At 38.2% G+C, this 20,239-nt stretch overlaps 1 protein-coding gene across 7 annotated transcripts in view; it reads left to right on the forward strand.

Annotated features, from left to right (window-relative positions):
- Nucleotides 1-20,239, forward strand: part of Gria3 (glutamate ionotropic receptor AMPA type subunit 3) — a 265,716-nt gene that overhangs the window by 58,606 nt on the left and 186,871 nt on the right. For all 7 annotated transcript variants that reach the window (XR_005497951.2, XM_017601951.3, XM_006257501.5 and 4 more), the window contains 1 exon segment: nucleotides 15,848-16,087. Coding sequence is in view for 6 of the 7 variants with exons in the window: in XM_017601951.3 (XP_017457440.1) it covers nucleotides 15,848-16,087 (240 nt within the window). In the remaining variant the exon portion in view is untranslated.

The following is a 20,239-nucleotide window of genomic DNA, read 5'->3' on the forward strand; positions in this document are numbered from 1 at the left end:
GCACTAGAGGGGCCACTTATTTTGTCTGCAGAAGAAACCACATGCTACAAATTTCATGTGCTTACTTAATGCTAGCAATTTCTAGCTATTTTTAGTCAGATTCTTCCCCATGGAGTGAGTTAGGTGCTGCAGACGATATACACTTCCTTGAAAGCCACTGAAGGAGCAGCTGCAGGGTCCGTGGAAGGAGACTCAGATGTTCTGTATTGCAGCAGGAGGTTAAAGTGGGAATCCATTTAAATGATATTCTGCACCAGTGGTTTCTCTTCTCGCTTCACACACGGACTGGGTTCTAAAACAAGATGTATAACTTGGCAAGACACACTTGTGGCCCAAGCACAAGAGATGCTAGTTAAAGCCATATAGCTAGGCTGGAGATGAGGGATAGTGCAATGAGGAACCTAACCCTATTGCATTGTGGGAAGATGTGTTCACCTCCTTAACTCCACACATTCCTAATTATCCCTAACTGAGCCAGAAGAAGCAGAAAGCCCTTTAGCTCTCATCATCAGGTACCAATTCAATGAGATTCCAAGACTGTGAGTAGGGACACATGCAGACGGTGCTCAGAGGGTCTAAAGAAGAGAGAGGAACTGCAAGAACAGGAAAAAAATAAGATGGTACCTCTCCCAGGCCAGAAGCAGTGAAGATATAAATTCCATGGAGGAATTTAGTAGTGTTCAGCTTAGGACAGAGTGTGGTAAGACAATGGTGCGAGGAGATAAAGAAGTGCATTTAACAGATGTGTTCGATAACCAGCACTTCAGTTTCAGAAAACAGTATTTACTTTTGCCATATAGATAGTCTTGAGCATTTTCCGTTCTACTTCATTTATTTTTTAAATGTTAGGTCATGACTCACTATAATGATTTCATAAGCCACTAATGGGTTGTATCCTGCAGTTTGCAAAAACATTACTGTAGGGAAAGGGAAAGAGGATTAGTTTTCATTCGAGGCTTCCATTCTCCCTCAACCATCCAAATTTGGCCTGAAATAAACCAAAAGTATGGATGATGAATACAATACACACATGTGTATGCATGCATTCGTTCACACACAGAGAGACAGACACAGAGACAGAGAAAGAGAGGCTGAGGAAGATTAAGATAAACACAGAGAAAAGAATGGGGGTCATGGCTTTAAGTTCCCAGGAGGTCTTCTCAAGGGGAATTTATATCAATCTTTATTCCCTACATGTATGACTGCTTCATACTGCTCAATAAACATGTAGTTTACAAAGTCTGCTGCATTGTCATGCTTAAGGCACATGGGCTACTTGAATTTACATATCTGACCTAAACATGGAGAAGATCAGAACATACCTAGGCAGATGGCAGTGGTGACAGGGGTTGTTGCTAGTGGCCTTGCACTCCTCATTGTCTCTGCCGCAACGGCATTCAGCATTGTTTTCTCAGGCAAAATGCTTCTCTATTGAGATATCCTTAAGCAAGAGACATTCTTAAAGGAGGCAACCTACAGTCTTAGGTATTTTCTGATTTCTCTATGTGAACTTTGTTCTATCTATTCTCTTGATGTCTGAGTTCAGTCAAAAGATGGCTGCAAGCCAATCATACTGAAGAAGTCATATGTAATTTAGACGTATATGTTCATCCTCCATCCCATGTTTACAGTTTTATGGAGGCCTTTACCGTCCTAGCTACCAAAAATGGTATTTTCAACCTTATAGTAGTTGGTAGAGACAACAGTAATAGACAGAAAGTATTCTCCATGGACTCTCGTGATAGCCTACAAGGTTACTAACTGCCTATGTATTGGCAGCTGCCATTCATCCTTAGAAACTATCCCTGTCCTCAATAATGAAGAATATGAAAGTAGCCAGTACAATGCCTAAAGCAGAGTACTAATTATGTCCAGAGTAAATTATGATCTGAACGTTGATATGAGTAGGGTTAGGGACAAGGTTAATAGGATCTATTTGTCTATTACCATCTGTACTGATGGAAAGGTTGCACTTCTTGCACTAGAGGTAGCTGCTGACCACCTGAAATTCTGGAACACTTGGAACGGGGCTACTGTGACCAACAAAGAGAATCTGACTTACTTATTTTAACGTTAATATTTCAGAGGAGAGAGAGAGAGAGAGAGAGAGAGAGATGATATGGGCCACAGAGTGCTTATGGAGGTGAAAGGGAAACTTTCTCGAGTCAGTTCTCTCTCTTTCACCTTCACATTGGTTCCATGGATAACCCTCAGACCTTCAGACTGTGTCCAAGCACAGGTTTGTATAGTGCATGCCTTTACTTGACAAGTCATCTTTCTAACACTAAATTTTTAAGACAAGGTCTTGTTTTGTAGCCCAGGCTAGCCTGGAACCCACAATCTATACCAGGCTGATCTTGAAATCTCCTTGACTCTCTTACGTAAGTTTCTCATGTTCAGGGACTATAGGCTCTTACAACACCTAGATAATTATATTAATTTAACCTTACATAGTCACAAGTGATTGGTGGCTACCAGCTTGGACAAAGCACATCTAGTCACTAGTCATAAGAAACACATTTTGAGTGACAGTCACTCTTTGATTGGTAGCATTTTACAAAAGCTTGAACTTTTTCTAAATTAGCTCCAAGAGCCAAAATTCCTGTCTTTCAAGGAATGTCTTTCTCCCATTAGCCAAAAGGCTAGAGAGGATTCGACAACCAATTTTAGAGGACTGAGTTCTCAGATTAAACCTAAAGTGACTGCTCCCAGTGAAAATAGTTTTCAAATGGATAGCAGCAGACTCTTGTGCTGAGACTTCTTCTTTCTGAATGTAAGCCCTAAAGTGACAAATACCTCTGCCTAGACTTTTGAGGCACACAATTTTGCCCAGACCCCAATGGCCAAGATAGTGAAAAGTAGCCCATAGTCCAGCAAACAGCTTCCTGCTCATACTGATGCAAGCAATCATCTTTACGTTCAGTGGGTAATGCACAAAAAGAAACATGAAAGTTGAAGAGGGTCATCTTCTTAGGAAGAAGTGTTTCATACAAAAGGGAAGAGGTGAGAGAATATTGGGGGTGCAAACTACTGAGACACATTACATATTTTTATGAAATTGCTAACAAAAAAATAACTTTTTGAAAAATCTCAGGAGTCTAAGTTTTCAAAAGTGCCTTTAATTTAAACTCACTTTTTTTATATATACATGGAAATTATTTGGGTTCTCTTTTGTTTGTTCGCTTCCTTGCTTCAGGCTGTTGAACTACTTTTAAATGATGGAGATTATATAGAATTCTATTGAAATAATAAGGTGAATGGTTTTTATAACCACCAAGCCTGGATATTGTGAAAAGCCTAATGGCTTTTCAAGAGTAGTGTTCCAGGCTGGAGAGATGGCTCAGCGGTTAAGAGCACTGACTGCTCTTCCAGAGGTCCTGAGTTCAATTCCCAGCAACAACATGGTGGCTCACAACCATCCGTAAAGGAATCTGATGCCCTCTTCTGGTGTATCTGAAGACAGCTACAGTGTACTCATGCATAAAGTAAATGAATAAATCTTTTAAAAAAAAAAGAGTAGTGTTCCCTCAGGGCTGCATTTGCTGAATATTACAAATCTACTAACTTTTCAAAAGAAGGTCTTCTGGAAACCAGAACTGTTGAAGGCCGTGGATATTAAGAGCTGATCGTGTAGCCATAATTCTACATGTAAAATGAGCATATGAGTTGCTTCATAACAATAAAGTGTAATGAGTCAACTTTTGATCTTAGACTATAACACAATATGGAAATTTATAAGAAGAAGGGGTTTCCCTTTATTTTTTCACCAAAAGGCATCTATCTCTCTGTCCTAATGTCTTCTTTCCTCTCAGCATCCTCTTCTTTTTGCTTCCTCTGCATAAAACTCAATTAAAAATAGTTAAGGTACTTGATCAGAAATTGTAAGAAGTCAATTATAACACCATACCTAGGAAGAGGTTGAAAGAACCAAGGTCAGTTAATCATTCATACTACCTAAACTGCAAGTGATAAAAGAATACATTTGCAGGACCAAGGAGCTTTAACTAGAGTATTTATTAACTAATTTTCCATATCCTGGAAAGTAAAGAAAGAGGTAGCTTTTGTAACAAAATGGCCCTTAACTCTGTCATCTCCAGAGTTTTGTCAATAACTTAGATAACACTACCCAAAACCATCTGATCAAATTTGCAGATGACACATAACTAAAGAAAAAACTGATTTTATTTATTAACCAAATCAGATTTTTAAATTTCCCAAAAAAACGTTGTGTCAAAATCATGAAGATATTTTAAAAACATAGAAATATTTTAAGGACAGAAAATATTGACACCAAGTATACATATTTGTGGGGTACCAGCCATGACAGAAATTCTTTATATGTATGTAAGTATAGGAAACCATGGAGGCCAGAAGAGGGCATTGGAGTCCCCAAAGTTGGAGTTACGAGTGGTTATGAACTACCCATCATGGGCGCTGGGAACCTAACTGGGATCCTCTGTAAAAACAGTGCGTACTCATAACCACAAAACCATATCCAGCTCCCAGAAATTCTTATTAATGCATATGGCTTATACATTCAAGACCTCAAGGTATATTCTATGGAACTATATTGTATCAAAAAATACATCATTAGCATTCTTGGTGGCTCTGACAAATATGTCTTGTGTATACCAAAATGGAGGTAAAACAGCATTTTTGTTTGTTTGTTTGTTTGTTTGTTTGTTTGTTGATGGGTTCAACCTCACTAACAGTTATACTCCATCCTGGCTACAAACAGGTTTTGACAAACTGGAACATATTCAGAGGAGGGTGCTTAGAGTAATGTTATACATCAAAAGAACACCTGGTACTAGGGGTAGTTAGCTTGAAGAAAAGGAGTTCTACTCATACCTATAGATGTCTGGTGGTCTACTGTTAGAATATGAAGTAAATACTTGAGCTTTGGCACCTGTCTCTGGAAAAGATTAACAGATCATTAAAGCTACAGAGAGGCAGATTTGTGCTCAATAAGATGAGGAAATTTCTAATAGAATTATCTAGAAGTAGAATGCCAAATGTCATATTTTATGAAGGGGTGAATTTATAATAATCAGCAGTACTTAAGAGAATATGGTATGTACAGAAGTTCAAGGCCTACCTGGATAACATGAATACAGAAAGATTCTGTCTCAAAAAAATAGAATGTGCAAAAGAATTCAAACAGTGGAAGTATGAATTCCTAACTGGTAATTGGACTATTTTATTACTTTATATAATTTCTTAATTGTGAAATTTTTAAGCCTTTAGAAAATGACATAAAAAATATCTATGGTTTAACTTTTAAGAATTGCTTTTATTTGGAGTCCTTCCTCGCTTTCTCTCCACAGTATGAGCTACCAAATGAAAGAAATTCTTTTCAAATCATTTATGGCATGTTACCAAGCTTGAAGCTCCTATCAGTCCACGACAAATTCTAGGGTTTATTCTAAGGCACTATGCAAGCATCCATTTTCCATGTAGCTATAGAAAATTATTTCATTGACTATGAATGCATCACTGACTCAATTGGTTTTTCAATTAAGAGTCTTGATAGCTCCCATTTTAAATGAGTTTCAAGTCGAGAAGGGTCCTTACTATGTTTGCGGATTGACAGTGATATGTGCTAGATGGCAGAAACCAAAGCTGAAAAGAATGAAATCCTGTTGAGTTATGTGGAAAGAGGATGATGATTCCTGGGAACTCAGTACCAATACAGCTCACTCGCTGACGCTTAGTAAGCAATCTTGGCCATTTTTCTAAAGGAATTTCAGCTACTTACATTTATTCTCTGCACATCCTATGAAGAAGGCAGGGCAGATGTTACAAATGACAGATCTGAAAGTTCAGGGGGGTTTCTGGCCCAACAATAGTAAACCAAGGTATTTGGGGTTATCATAAGAGTAATGTTTATTATGCATTAGGAATTCAAATGTTATTAGATGAACGACTAAATTAATGAATAGGCAAACAAAATTTAAACCCATATCCTACTACTGAACTTCAAATGTTTGACCACATTATCTTAACATAAAGGGGCTGATCCATTTCAATACATTCCTGGACATTTATAACTCTGTTAAAGAAAGGTGGTTTACAGTTAAAGGTGCAAAATGAATTTTCCAAAATACATGCATTTGTATGTTAACACTGTATTTATAAGCCATTATAGTCAAGTAGGATCAAATGTTGATAATGAGTGTTTTCTTTGTTGGCGTTTAGATACATGCCATGTAATTGCAGAAATAACTAGTTAGACTGTCAGAAGGCAGTGCACTCCTGAGAGTAGAACAAAATGTTCAAAGGAATTAACACCAAGACAGTAATTAAACCTTAGAATCATCAGCAGGAGAATGGAGCTGACACCTTGTTCTGACTCAAAACTACAAATACCCACTATGGTTATGGAGCTCCAAGACCACAGGCCATCAAGGCTAGTGGGGACTGATCTGTATAAACCCAGGGATGCTATAAGCTAACTTTCATTTCATATGAGCTCTACCATATCTATCTTCTATCTGGTTCCCCTTCTCCTCCATTCCCAGATTAAATATAGACAATAAAATGCAAGATCAGAGATTTAAGTTCTCATCTGTTGGTCTTGAAGTGTCCAAAATTTATACTTTTCCTAAGCATTTACCCTAAAATGATGACTCTTTTGGGATTTTGTAGACATGATCATTAGGTTAGGGTCTCTTTCTTCCTTTCTATTCAGGGTGGAAATCATAGCTAAATTTGTGATATTCAGTGTGTTGGACAAATAGAAGTCTCCTGCAGACAGGAAACAGATTTTGAGGCATTTTGGGTTATCATCACTGTGCTGAAATGGTACTCATGGAACCCAGTGAATAGAATCCAAAGATGTTACTAAACATCTAATAGTGCACAAGACAACTTACACAATGATATTCCAAACAGAATGTCAATAGTGTCAAGGTTGAGCAATCTTGAGATGAGTCATTTGCAAAGCTGCACTCATTGGACCATTAACAACTCATACACAGGAGTCGTCCTCACAGAAAAGGATATTGCGACGCTGTTATTTTGACTAATCAACCTGAACAAAAAGGAAAAGTGAAACTGAAAAAAAGTACTGCAAGCATGTGCCCAATTAAAAGACTATTGTCATACTACAAGAAAGATTGAGAACATGAATTAAAGGTAAATAGAGGATAAATATACTTTATATACTTTAGAGCAGTGGTTTTCAACTTATGGGTCATGATCAATGGGAGTCACCTAAGACAATTGAAAAACACACATTGCAATTCATAACAATAGCAGAATTACAGTTTTAAAGTAGTAATGAACATAATCTTATGAGTAAGGGTCACCACAACATGAGGGACTGTATTAAAGGGTCATGACATTAGGAAGGTTGAGGACCACTGCTGTAGCGGCTGATTAGATGGAGCATTACAAAACAGCAGAACAAAGGAGTAGGAGAGAAAGTAGAGGCAAATATGACCTCTCAGGCTCTGTCATGAGTGACTGGGTGAGGAGTAACATGTTAGAAGAAGCATGGAGAAGAAGAGCAGATGAATAGGTTGGTAATGCAAATAAGAAAACAATATGCTCTGTGATGCCTTAGGGCTGTTTAATGGGGAGTTGGAAATGCAGATCTGGAGCTCATAAGTATCTACTTAAAATTCATCCACGTGGAAGTAAAAAGAGGTGAAATGAGCTGCCTAGCACACAGTAGGACCTTTGTAAATATATGTGGAAAGACCATTACATTCAGTGTAAGAAGCAGGTCAGCGACAATGCCTTTGCAAACATCTTCATTGAATTGTTGGGACACGAGGAAACTGACAAGGAGGAGTGAGGGAGTTCAAATGAAGCAAGTTTCTTTTAATTTATTTGATGTGTGCATATGTCTGACCTGCACAAATGTCTGTGTACCATATGCATGCTTGATGTCCACAGAGGTCAGCAAAGGGGATCCGACCACCTGGGACTGACTGTAGAGCTACAGAGTGTTGTGAGTTGCCATGTGGGTGTTAGAAATCAGACTCAGGTCCTGTGAAAGAGCAGCCAGTGCTCTTAACCCCTGAGCCATTTCTCCAGGTCCAAAAAGACCAGAATTTAATGCTATGGGAATAGAAAGGAGAATTTTAAGAAGCAGGACTTTATCAACAATATCAAATGGTGCTCAATAGTCAAGATCCATGATAACCATCAATAAAGCCAAATGCTTCAATAGACATATGGGAGCAGAATGTGGGAGAGGTTGCCGAAACTGAGGATTACAAGGTTTCCATCAGCATGTCATTAGACGGAATAAGAGAGGAGTTAGAAAAATAGTTTATGCAGGTATTAAGGATTTTGGATAATTGGAATCTTTCAGCTGATGGTCACGCTGACAGGACAAAGACAGTTTATAGATTAAAGACACACATTTGCACATCATTTCCATTATGACTTTTCTCACTGTATTGCTGCATTATTGAATATCTAGTAAAAAAATCATTGAGGGCTTATAAAATTGAAGTGATGTATATATTGTATGGCACTGGAGAGACCCAAAGGATAAAAGTAGGCTCAATGAGAAGTATTGCCCAGGTAAAACAGTGAGCTCCCTTCATACTGAAAGGATAGATCGACAGAGTTACCAACCTAATTTCACTGTGTTTAGCATATTAATTTAATATTTGCTACCATAAAACATTGCGTCCAATTCACAGTTCTAAAACAACATACATTTATTATTATCCAGGTCTGGAGGTCAGAAGTCTAATATAGGTCTTGCCATATTAAAATTGAGGTGTTAGTAGGACTGTATTTTGATCCCGGTACTGTGAAAAGGAACTCATTAGAATGCCTTTTCTGAGATTAAAACGGAGACTGAAGGAACACCCATTCAGAGCCTGCCCCACATGTGGCCCATACATATACAGCCCCCCAATTAGACAAGATGGATGAAGCAAAGAAGTGCAGACCGACAGGAGCCGGAAGTAGATCGCTCCTGAGAGACACAGCCAGAATACAGCAAATACAGAGGCGAATGCCAGCAGCAAACCACTGAACTGAGAATAGGACCCCCGTTGAAGGAATCAGAGAAAGAACTGGAAGAGCTTGAAGGGGCTCGAGACCCCAAAAGTACAACAATGCCAAGCAACCAGAGCTTCCAGGGACTAAGCCACTACCTAAAGACTATACATGGACTGACCCTGGACTCTGACCCCATAGGTAGCAATGAATATCCTAGTAAGAGCACCAGTGGAAGGGGAAGTTCTGGGTTCTGCTAAGACTGAACCCCCAGTGAACTAGACTGTTGGGGGGAGGGCGGCAATGGGGGGAGGGTTGGGAGGGGAACACCCATAAGGAAGGGGAGGGAGGAGGGGGATGTTTGCCCGGAAACCAAAGAATTATTATTAAGTATTAAATAAATTTAAAAAAAAAAAGAATGCCTTTTCTGACTTTTAAAGGGCCCTCACATTCCTTGGACCACTAACTCTTCCTGATCCCAAAGCTAGCAGTGGACAGTTAAGTCTTTCTCATCTCACTCTAGTGTGCACCTTCTGTGCCTGTCTTCCATGATGGAGCACATTAGGCCATACAGATGATCCGGGACAACCTCACTATTTTAAGATTGGGTGATTAACAACCTTAATTCCACCTACAGCCTTTCCGCTAACATTTAATCTTACTCACAGATTTGTGGGATTAAAATATGAGCATTTTTGGAAAGGGTACAAGTTTGCCCACCACAGAGGAGACAGAGATGTGACTATGGGTAAAGATATAATGGGTACACATTGCTATAATTATCTACACCCCCTTTTCAAAAGAAATGTGACCCCATATGCAATGATAGGAGGCAGAAATAAAATGGAGAAAAGTATACCGTGCTCAAGAAAGCACTTGGAGCATCTGTGTCCTCCTCACCTTCAATGTAGGTTCTCCTCATTTACTAGGGGGGTCATCTATTATCTGGACCTTTGTGTTTATTTTCATTGTCTACATAATATTATTATCAAATTATTCTTCTTCCATTTTGTTCCAACTGACGTGGTAAAGTATAGGCATCTTAATTCCTGTTTTTGTAAGGATCTACCCTGCATGTGAGTTGCCAATGGACCAATGAACAAATCACTGCAAATGAGTGTGTGTGTGTGTGTGTGTCTGTCTGTCTGTCTGTCTGTCTGTCTGTGTGTGATTGATCTTATCTCAAACATAATGTACATACACACACTTGCACGCGCGCCACTCCTTTCACCGGACTAGAAATCTACTGTGGACTAATGGAAGAGTTTTAGAAATCACCAGTCTATATGATCTCTTCAAGTCTCTCCAAGTGCTGTGCTTCATTGATCTGCTGGAGTTCAATATACTCTGGTATTATGTTAAGAAGCTTCTCATGATCCATCTGGACCAGTTCCTTCATAGCTATATTGTTCTGCTTCATGCTTGCTTCTCATGTAATCAGCAAGAGACTTTAGTTTCCTTTTTTTCTGATGGACTCCAAGGGTTTTGAAAAGTGTTCTGTAAATGATCCACAATATTGCTATTTGCATTCTTGGAATAATTGAGTTGTTTGACATCTTTAATTATGCTTTTTGGACTACAGGTTGTGTAATTAGATGCTATGCTGTACATTAACAGTACCTGTCCCAAGCTTTCAGATTTCAGGAACTATAAATAAAAGTGTGACAGCTGGGTCCAGCTCTGCTTGTCCCTCACCACTGAAGGGAGCACAGCTGGAGAACTACAACATAGTTCCTAGGAAAACAGGATGCATCAGAAACAGCATTCTCAGTGAGAAGAATTTGGTTTTTGTACTAGGGAAGAGGTGGAGGCAGGCATTCCTAAGAGAAAGACAACCAAGTTATTTCATATCAAAATGGTTCAGAGGCTACAGGCCAGAGATCGTAATTTAGGGAGACTAAGAGGCAGAGGATGACAGCACATTCTTGAGCCAAATCGCCAGGATTCCTTTTGTAAACCATGATTACCCAGGAATGAGAATGGGAAAAACAGCAAAGAAATGGATCAAACAGGCAAAAGAGAAGGCAAACTGTGCTACCTAGACATGCAGTGCAAGACTGAGGTCAATAGCAGCTGGGGACGGCATAAAATAATGTGAAGGCGTTAAAGGGGAGCAAAGCATGCCAAGGGAATAAAAGCAGACTATATGAAATCAACATACTTCATATTTAACTTGTTTATATCATCTATTGGATTTTCCTGTCAATGATATATAAGATGTAAGAGGACAGTTTCTCCTACCTCTCAGTGCCCATCAAGCATACAGTAGAAGCTCAATAAACATTTTTGAGTAAATAAAGAGCTCTATATTTCCACACTAGACACCTCCCATCAATTAGCCCAGTTTAATTTTCAGAACAGTCTTGATTGACATAGGCACTATTACTGTGTTGATTCTGAAAAAAAAGAAACAAGCTCAGAGGCAAAAAACTAAGTAGCAAGTAAGTTACTTAACTAGTGATAGATGTTAACATCTAGGCTTAGATTAGCTGCTTTCCCCATCGCTGGGAAGAAACTTCTGACAAAAACAACTCTAGGAGAGTTTGTTTTTGATTCACAGTTCACAGGTATGTCCATCCTGGTAGGGAATTCATGGGGGCCAGGAGCATGAGGTGGTTGGTCACATTATATCCATAGCCATGAAACAGAGAGAAATGGATGTTGGTATTCTTTTTACTCTCTCCTCTTTATTTAGTCCAGGAAACCAACCCAGGGAAAAGTGCCACCCATAGTTAGGGTGTCTCTTCCCATCTAAATAGTCTAACTTCTGACCCTCTGTCTATAACAGTGGCCCTACCCAAGGCTCACAGATATTGACTAATCTACATTAAGTCATGCAGCCAAGAAATGGAACCAAAATCTGCCTCTCTTAAAAGATAGCGCCCTTCCTCTTTACGTATGACTTTAGAAAACTGCCATGACAAACATTTTCCTCATCAGTCTTCTACCAAGAACAATCTTCTAAAATGTAAAGAAGTGGGTGTCGTACACTAAGGATTCAAGAAAGGAAACAGACATTCCTTCAAAACTCACCAGTATTAAAACTATCACCAACCCGCCACTGGTTCTTGTTGATTCTGGGAGTTGGAAGGGGCTAAGGCAGCTAGTTGAGATCCATTTTTATGCCTTTGGCTGAAGAATTGAAAGTATGCTCCTTTCATACTAGGCAAATCCTAATCCACACTGCCCTAGACAGGTCCAGAATATGGATATTGAGGAAATTCTAAGAAAGCATTCCTAACAGCCTGGTTCATAATTCATTGTATGACCTTGTACAAGGTACTTTTTATATTGAAGTTTCTTTATAATAGGTAGTGTCAGACCGGTAGAAATCTGTTCAACACACAAGCTCAAATATTCTCCTTTATATATTTATCTTTCTATATAAGTATTAGACTTTTGCACATAAAATTTCATTTCAAGCAGGGCTGGTGAAATATGTCTTTAATGTCACGGCTTGGAAGGTAGAGGCAGACAGATCTATGAGCATTTGAGGCTAGCGTGATCTACACAGCAAAGCCCAGGACAGTCAGAGGTACATGGTGAGACTCGATCCTTAAAATTTTCATCTCAAAGGTTTCCAACAGTAAATACTAGGCTTTGAAAAGCAATAAATAAGGAAAAAGCTCACTAGGTTCCTCCCAGTTCACCCTAGGAATCTAAAACCATACTTCCTGTTTGGTTAAACTTTTGAAAATTTTATACAAGGGTACTACTGTATTTGCATCATTTCGCCCTTCTCTCTCCTCTTCCAACTCCCTTTTAATTTTATGACTTCTTTTTAATATTGATACTATATATTGTACATAATTATACTAATTAATATTGTTATGTACACACATAGACATTGTGTGTGTATGTGTATATGTTGAAAGCAGATTATTCTATGTGAAAGTTTGAAGTTTCTTCAACTGTGTTCTCTGCAACCAAGTATGGTTGTAAAAATCTGCTCTGAGAGGCCCCGCTATGATCCCCTGTGTCCTCCTGTGCCAGCTCTCCTCTGTGATTGGTCTCTGGGCCCTCTGTTCATGCTACCGACACTTATTGCTGTGGATGGAAAAAAGAAAACCTTCTACAAGTCAATATTTGCTGGTCCTTTGCTATATATGAAGACAGTAGAAGATGGAATGATATTCTCTTAATACTTGTTGGTATCCACCATCATGTGTGTGCCTTCTGGACTTGAGGAAAGGTTGTCCCAACAAGAGAAATAAAAGAGAAATATACAACTAAAAAGTTATTAGTTATGTTATAGTTCTTGGATTAACTGATGACTTTCTGGGTCTTTATCGTACTCTAAATAAATAAGCAAATTTAACGGAGTATGAAAGCTCCATAAATGACTTCCGAGTCTCAAAATAATAGATATGAGGAACACAACACTTCCCTTTCTAATAGCCAGAATCTCATCACTATAATTTCTTTTCACTTATTTGACAAAAACAAATTAGTCAGAATGGGGTTCTCCATGCTGAAAACATGCTGCATCTAGATCTTGAAAAGCAACCTGTTTTATGCAGGGCACCTGGGTCTTCCTCTGTGATTACTAGCTGGTATGGAGCTGAGAACTATCAGTTATCCTTTGACTCATTTTGGTTGAAGGACCATGATCGCTTGTTTAAGCCTTTTGTTTCCATGACCATTAGTAGGGACAACTTCTTGCATTTTCAGTAAAATAAGGATGCTCAGTTGAATTTGAATTTCAAATAAACTACAAATAAGTTTTACTGTATGAATTTGAAACATATATATGTTAAAACTAATTTACTATCTATATGAAATACAAATTTAATTGGATATCTCTCTTTTTTGCTAAAAATGAAAAAACCTATCTCATAGAAGGAGATATTTACTAATGACACTGTTGGATTTGGGCTGTAAGGATTATAAGTTCTAGAATGTTCATGTTGATACTTAGTAACTGAGCTATTTTTGGTGTCCAAATTAGCAATTAAATAGTAAAGGTATCAATACTTTATAACGTCCATAGAGAAATTAAATGAGATAATAGTTTTATACTACTTAACACCATGCCTAGCTAAATACTATTTATCACTATCATTGATTATACTTCATTTACTTGAACTTTTACTGTTATCTGTTTTTCATCATCATTGTGGCTGTTAGCATTATTATTGTTCAGTATTTGACCTGATATCATAAGCTCTCTGTTTAAATGATTAAACTTAGAATGAATTTTCCTTTCACGCTAACCAAAGTTTTTTGTTTGTTTCTAAGTACTCCCTGTGACTCTCATCTTTCATCAGCTAGCTGCCATTCTTCAATTAAGATAAAGAGCTTTCCTGTCTATATGTTTTAAGCCCACTTATAATTCCTGAAATCAAAGGCCGTCGTCTTTTATGCTGGAGATGGCACTGGAAATGGCAGAGTAAATGATAATCTTTGAAATGCCTCCCTCAAGCAAATGGCTGATTAGTTTACTCGATGAATGACCCTAATCAGCAGAGATTTAAATAGTATGTATGGAAAGCAAGATAGCAGAGATATCAAGAACTCACTTTCTCATAACGTGGTGGAAAAATGAATTAGATTGGTCTCTACTTGCCTTCCTCCTACTTTTCATATTTTCTTTCCTCATGTTGTGTAGTGACTTTACTGTTTGTCGGATCCCAGGCTGCTCATTCCCATCCCCATGTAGCCTTCTGCCTCCCTACTCATCTCAACCACTACTTGGACACATCCATTTGTCTTACCATGATAACGGCTTTAAAGATTCTACTTCATCCCTCTCCCAAGCAGCAGCCCTTTATTTCAATACCATAAAACTAAAGAACTGAGCCTAACACTGGAATCTATGGTTTCATAGCAGATAAGGGAGACCATGCAGGACCTCTTAAATCACATTGCATTATGCCCGTTAATGTCTGCTTCGCATGAATGGAAGGAGGCACTGGTGCAGATAATCGAAAGATCATTTCCACTTGGTTTGGGAATGCACCACACAGTGTTGTTGTAGTTGATTTGCTTTGCTAATTATGTTCTACTGAAGCTAATATTGAAATTGGTTCACATTTTTTAAGCTCCTCTGGGCCAGAAGAGAGATGAGGCAGTGGCATGGCCCACTTTGAAATGAAGGAAAACTGACAATAATGATGAAGGGGCCAGGAAATTTCTCTATGTAGGCTAATGAGTCCACTAGATAAATGGAATAGGACCAAAGTAGAACTTGGCCAGTTCTACCTGGGCACAGTAAGTAACCAACTGCCTCCTGTGGTTCAGTGGCCACTGAAAGGTCAGCCATTCCCACAGCCTGTCGACAATCTGAAATTCTCTAGATTAGTAGTCTACATGAAGGGGTTTTGTTACAATACATTGGTGGTCTTAGCATTATTTGATATAGCAAGAATAACATGTTTCCAGGTAGACACATTAGCAGTTAGTTTGATTCAATATGCATCCAGTGCATTGACCTTGGAGGAAAAGAGCTGAAGACATGGAAAGACAAGTTTGCCTCGGTGGTGGCATGACCACACTGAGGGGTCACTGGGTAACCATTTTGGGAAGATTAGAGCCTGAAGTGCTTAAAGCTGAGCAGGGAGACTTGTATGAGATAAGACAACTGTCACCTTGTCCCTTCCTCAATTTCGTGGCCACTGTAAACACAGATAATATGTAACTATAGCCAATGAAGATTTCCCTTTCTTAATTATTTTCCTGCTGGGCAACTAGACCATGGTAGGGTTCTTATATTTTTCTAGAGTCTTGACTTCTTGTTTCTTTGTTGTTCTTCTTTGTTTGCTTGCTTGCTTGCTTTTTGGCATGGCTAATTCGGAGATTAATTATGCATTGGCTTTCTAACCTTACAAGCTGCCACAGGGGACAACTGACCTATTGAAATGTGTTCCTCTCTTTCTCATTGCAGTCTGCTCCCAGTTCTCCAGAGGGGTGTATGCTATCTTTGGATTCTATGACCAGATGTCAATGAACACCCTGACCTCCTTCTGTGGGGCCCTGCACACATCTTTTGTCACACCTAGCTTTCCCACTGATGCAGATGTGCAGTTTGTCATCCAGATGCGCCCAGCCTTGAAGGGTGCCATTCTGAGTCTTCTCGGTTACTACAAGTGGGAGAAGTTTGTGTACCTCTATGACACAGAACGAGGTAAGAAGAAACATCTACTTCTCTCTATGGGTATTCACATGATGATGATTTTCACATTTTGTCACCCATGCATCCCTTTATTCCAATAGATAAAAATCTAATTCTCATTTAAATTTGTTTTAGTATTAAGTATAAATCAAACATAAAAAGTATATCAATGATTTTAACCTAATTTTCCAAGTCATATACATAGGTCCCTACTTAAAAATGTGGCTTGGGCTAAACCCCTGGACATTATTTTTGCAAAAGAGCATGCCCAGGAAAATTTTATTTGATCTAAAACACACAAAACATAGAATACTATCATATAAAGTTTTGAGATAAAGAAATAAAATTTTCCATGCACTGCTATGTGTGTATATATGTGATCTACTATGTTATGTAGTAATGAGAGTTCAATCTGGAAAGTTTAGAAAATGAATCTTGTGAGATTATGATTGTCTTTTCAACATGTATTAAGTAAAAGGCGAAAGATTTATACGATCTGAAGAGAAACCAGAGTATCAACATGTATTAAGTAATTTGATGAAATATATGCATCATATCCAAACTAAATGTACTCCACAAGTCCAGTTGTCTATGAAGTTTTTCTCAATGAAGCCAAGGGACTGTATTATCATGACATTCCCTCAAACACTGTTCTTATATCAGACATTTGCCTAGAGACTAAATGAAGATGGCTCTCTCTGACTCCAGGGTTTCAGATTTAGGGAAAAAAGAAACACAGGAAAGGTCTGTCTTCCTGGCCCTGCTCATACCTACAGAAAAGGTCTTTCTTATCAACATAATTTGAAAAGTTTATTTGTCCCTGTTGAAGCCTTGGTTTTCTTCACATTCCTCTTATTTAGCTGCAGCATCAGATCATGTCTGTATGCCTAAGACACTTACAGCAAAGGGGATTGAAATTCACCAATCAGAATCAGGATCTAGGAGTTCTAATTCAAGATCTGATACTAGCTAGCTTTATCTTGACCAAGTCACTAACAGTTTCTTGCCCTTCCTTTCCTCAGACCCTTTTTATGTAGGATTCTATGCCTCTGTGATTTTTTTGACAGTATGCCAGACACAAGAAACTTAGTATCTTGAAACTAACTGTAACTTGCATATTATAAGTGAGTTAATCTAGAGATTCTGTGAGCTATCTACCCTCTGTGGTGTATTCTACCTCGGAGACAAATTCATATAAAATATAGTTCCAATAGGGGTGAACAAAAAATCATTTATACAACAATTCATTACCAACGAAGAACAATGTTGAATTGAATGCTATCCTGCCTTCTGGTTGCTTTAAAGATTGTAAAAATGTAGCATTCCAGAAATGTGGACTTTTCAGAGACAACTCCTTAGAGAAACTGGGCCTCTATGGTAGGATTTCTTGAGGACAGGAAAACAGGAACACCATGAAGTCTCAACTTTAAACAAAGAACTACGGGCAATTGGAGAACTCTGAAAATGAGAAAAATAGTATTCTTCAAAGGAGACCTCCACCATGTGTTATCCAATATCAAGGAGTCAACACAGAGATCATATATGCAATATGATATTGACTGAGCAGGTTGTATTCTTGTAGTTATGAATATTTTCATATATGTAAAAATAACTAAAGAAAGAGAGACTGAATTTGAGAGGCAGAAATGGGTAGGAGTGCATAAGAGGGGCTGGATGGAGGAGTGAAGAGAAGGAAGTAATGTAATTATATTATAGTTTCAGTACTAAAAAACTAAATGTATATTTTTAAAAGAACGTGGGCAAAGGACAATGTAAGAAAGGAGCTCTGTGTGTTTAAACAAAGCAACATTGTTTAAATATTATTCAAAATTTCTAATTTACAATTTACTCAAGGAATTTTCCTTTGGTTCAAGCACAGAGAATGAGCTAGCTCATTTCCATATATGGAATATAGTGCAATATGGAGCATTATAATTTAGTTTTCATAACTGAAGGCTGAAATCATCAGCTTTTCTCCTGAAGCTTTGTTAAAATTAAAAATTATTTTTGTTAATGCTTTAATTCTGTTCATTCAAAAGGAGACCCACTACATGCATTCTATCATCAAAGTCTCTGAATCATCTCTGCTCCTTAGTTCTCTACTATGAAGAAGCAGGCCGACATATATCACTGTCTACTTCTTCTCTTATTAAATGGTACGGGCAACTGTATGGTCTGACAGCAAAGAAACCTGACTGATTCATGTAAATCTGTTTCTCTCCTCTGTTGCTCCTTAACAGAAAGGACTAATCTAATATGTTTTTGAGACATTCATTACACAAACTTTAACGTTAACGTCCATTTTGGAAACTCTTCTCAAACATTGTTTGAAAAACTATCACAAAAACTTAAGATATTGCCCACATGAGCGAGAAATACAGTCTGTTCTTTAAGATTCAGTATCTTCACCTCAACCCACTTACCATCTTTTTCTCCCTATGCAGCCTTGTAAGACTCTCTTACTGTAGGTAATTCCCATTTTTCACTATTGTCAAAATGTGCCAGATCCATGCCTCTGATTTATCAACTTCATCTCCTCTAGTATCACCTGAAATACTCTCCTTTATTTTGATAATGAAAATCATTTCAACTTTTCTAAACCTATAGCAAATTGTACCTCCCTCTTCATTCATCTAACAGTTGTTAAGCTTACAATGATAAACAAGACACATATGGTCCCCACTGTCATAAAGATTCCTTTCTATGGGCTAGTGAGATGGCTTGTGGTTAAAAGCACTGGTTGCTCTTCCAGAGGTCCTGCGCTTAATTGCCAGCAACCAAATGATGGTCACAACCATCTATAAGGGGATCTGAGGTTCTTTTGTGACCTGTGGATGTATAGGCAGCAGAGCACGTATATATTAAATAAATAAAAATTTTTGAACGATTGCTTTCAAATAAGAAAGACAGACAAAATCAAGTAAATAATAAGTTATAGTGGTACATTTAGATAATGCACTATGGAAAAAAAAACAAAGAAAGAGTATAATGCTTAGACCTAATTTGGAAAGGATGCCTAGTGAGAGCCTTATTGAGGAGGGGCATTATAATTGGGCAAGTAAAAGGATTGAAGGATACAGCCTAATGTGGAAACAGCCAGTGCAAAAAAAAAAAGCTGTAGAAATTAATGAAAGACCAGTGTGAGCAACGATTAGTGAGGAGAGAGGAGGATGGTTGGAGATGGATGTAGTTGGAAGAACAAAGAGATGAGAAGAGAGCTTATTTTAGCCGAGGAATGCGACCAGGAACCATGGTAAGGAGAGTAGATTCTAAACTTGGAAAGCATTACAAGATTACAAGTGGAGGGGTCAAATGACTTGATTTAAGCTTCTATAATTAATAGAGTGGTGAACTAAGGAAAATCAACAAAGAAAGAGAGCCACTGTGGTCCTGCAGGTCAGAATGATAACAGCTTAACCGAAGCTGGAGGTAGAGAAAAGTCTGAGAAGTAAAAATGACGATGCTTTTAACTAAACCGGGTTTGAGGAGCAGAAATCTTGCTCACTGCCCAGAAACCCCTTTTGTCCACACCATCCACTTGGTGCCTAACCTAATGCCCCCTATTGTTATTTGATTTGGTCTGATATAAAGCACCCCAACGCCTTATCTTCAATGTGATAAACAGGTCTTTACACTATGACATACGGTATCTGTGGTCTCTCTCTCTCTCTCTCTCTCTCTCTCTCTCTCTCTCTCTTGTCAGTGATCATCTCTTGCTTCAGTAATAAAATGGTGGAGTGATATTTTAAGATCAAATATAATTTAGAATATTTTAAATTATATGAGATGTGGACGAGAGATAGAAAGGAACCCTGATAATCACTTTCGAATAAGATTAAATATACACTATTGTGACTTTTCTGTTTAGGTCCAGGGATGAATAAGAAGTCAAAGAATGGGTTAAGCTTCGGAGGTCGTTTCAAAGATACATTGCACAAACATGGCTAGTTTTCTCTGGCGTTATCAAACACTGAGTAAATTGGTGGAATGTACTGGCTCTGCTCTAATTTCTGTGAACAGAAAAAGGTCTGATTCAGGCTTTGCAAATCACTGCTTCACTTAGTTAATAAAATGACACCCTGCTTCATTAGTATCAAGTTAGAAAACAGGCATTTGGTTCTACATACATAAAAGGTCAGTGCTTAGGAAAATTATGAGGTTCAC

Source organism: Rattus norvegicus, chromosome X (assembly GCF_036323735.1).
Source record: "Rattus norvegicus strain BN/NHsdMcwi chromosome X, GRCr8, whole genome shotgun sequence".
In the NCBI taxonomy this organism is placed as follows: domain Eukaryota; kingdom Metazoa; phylum Chordata; class Mammalia; order Rodentia; family Muridae; genus Rattus; species Rattus norvegicus.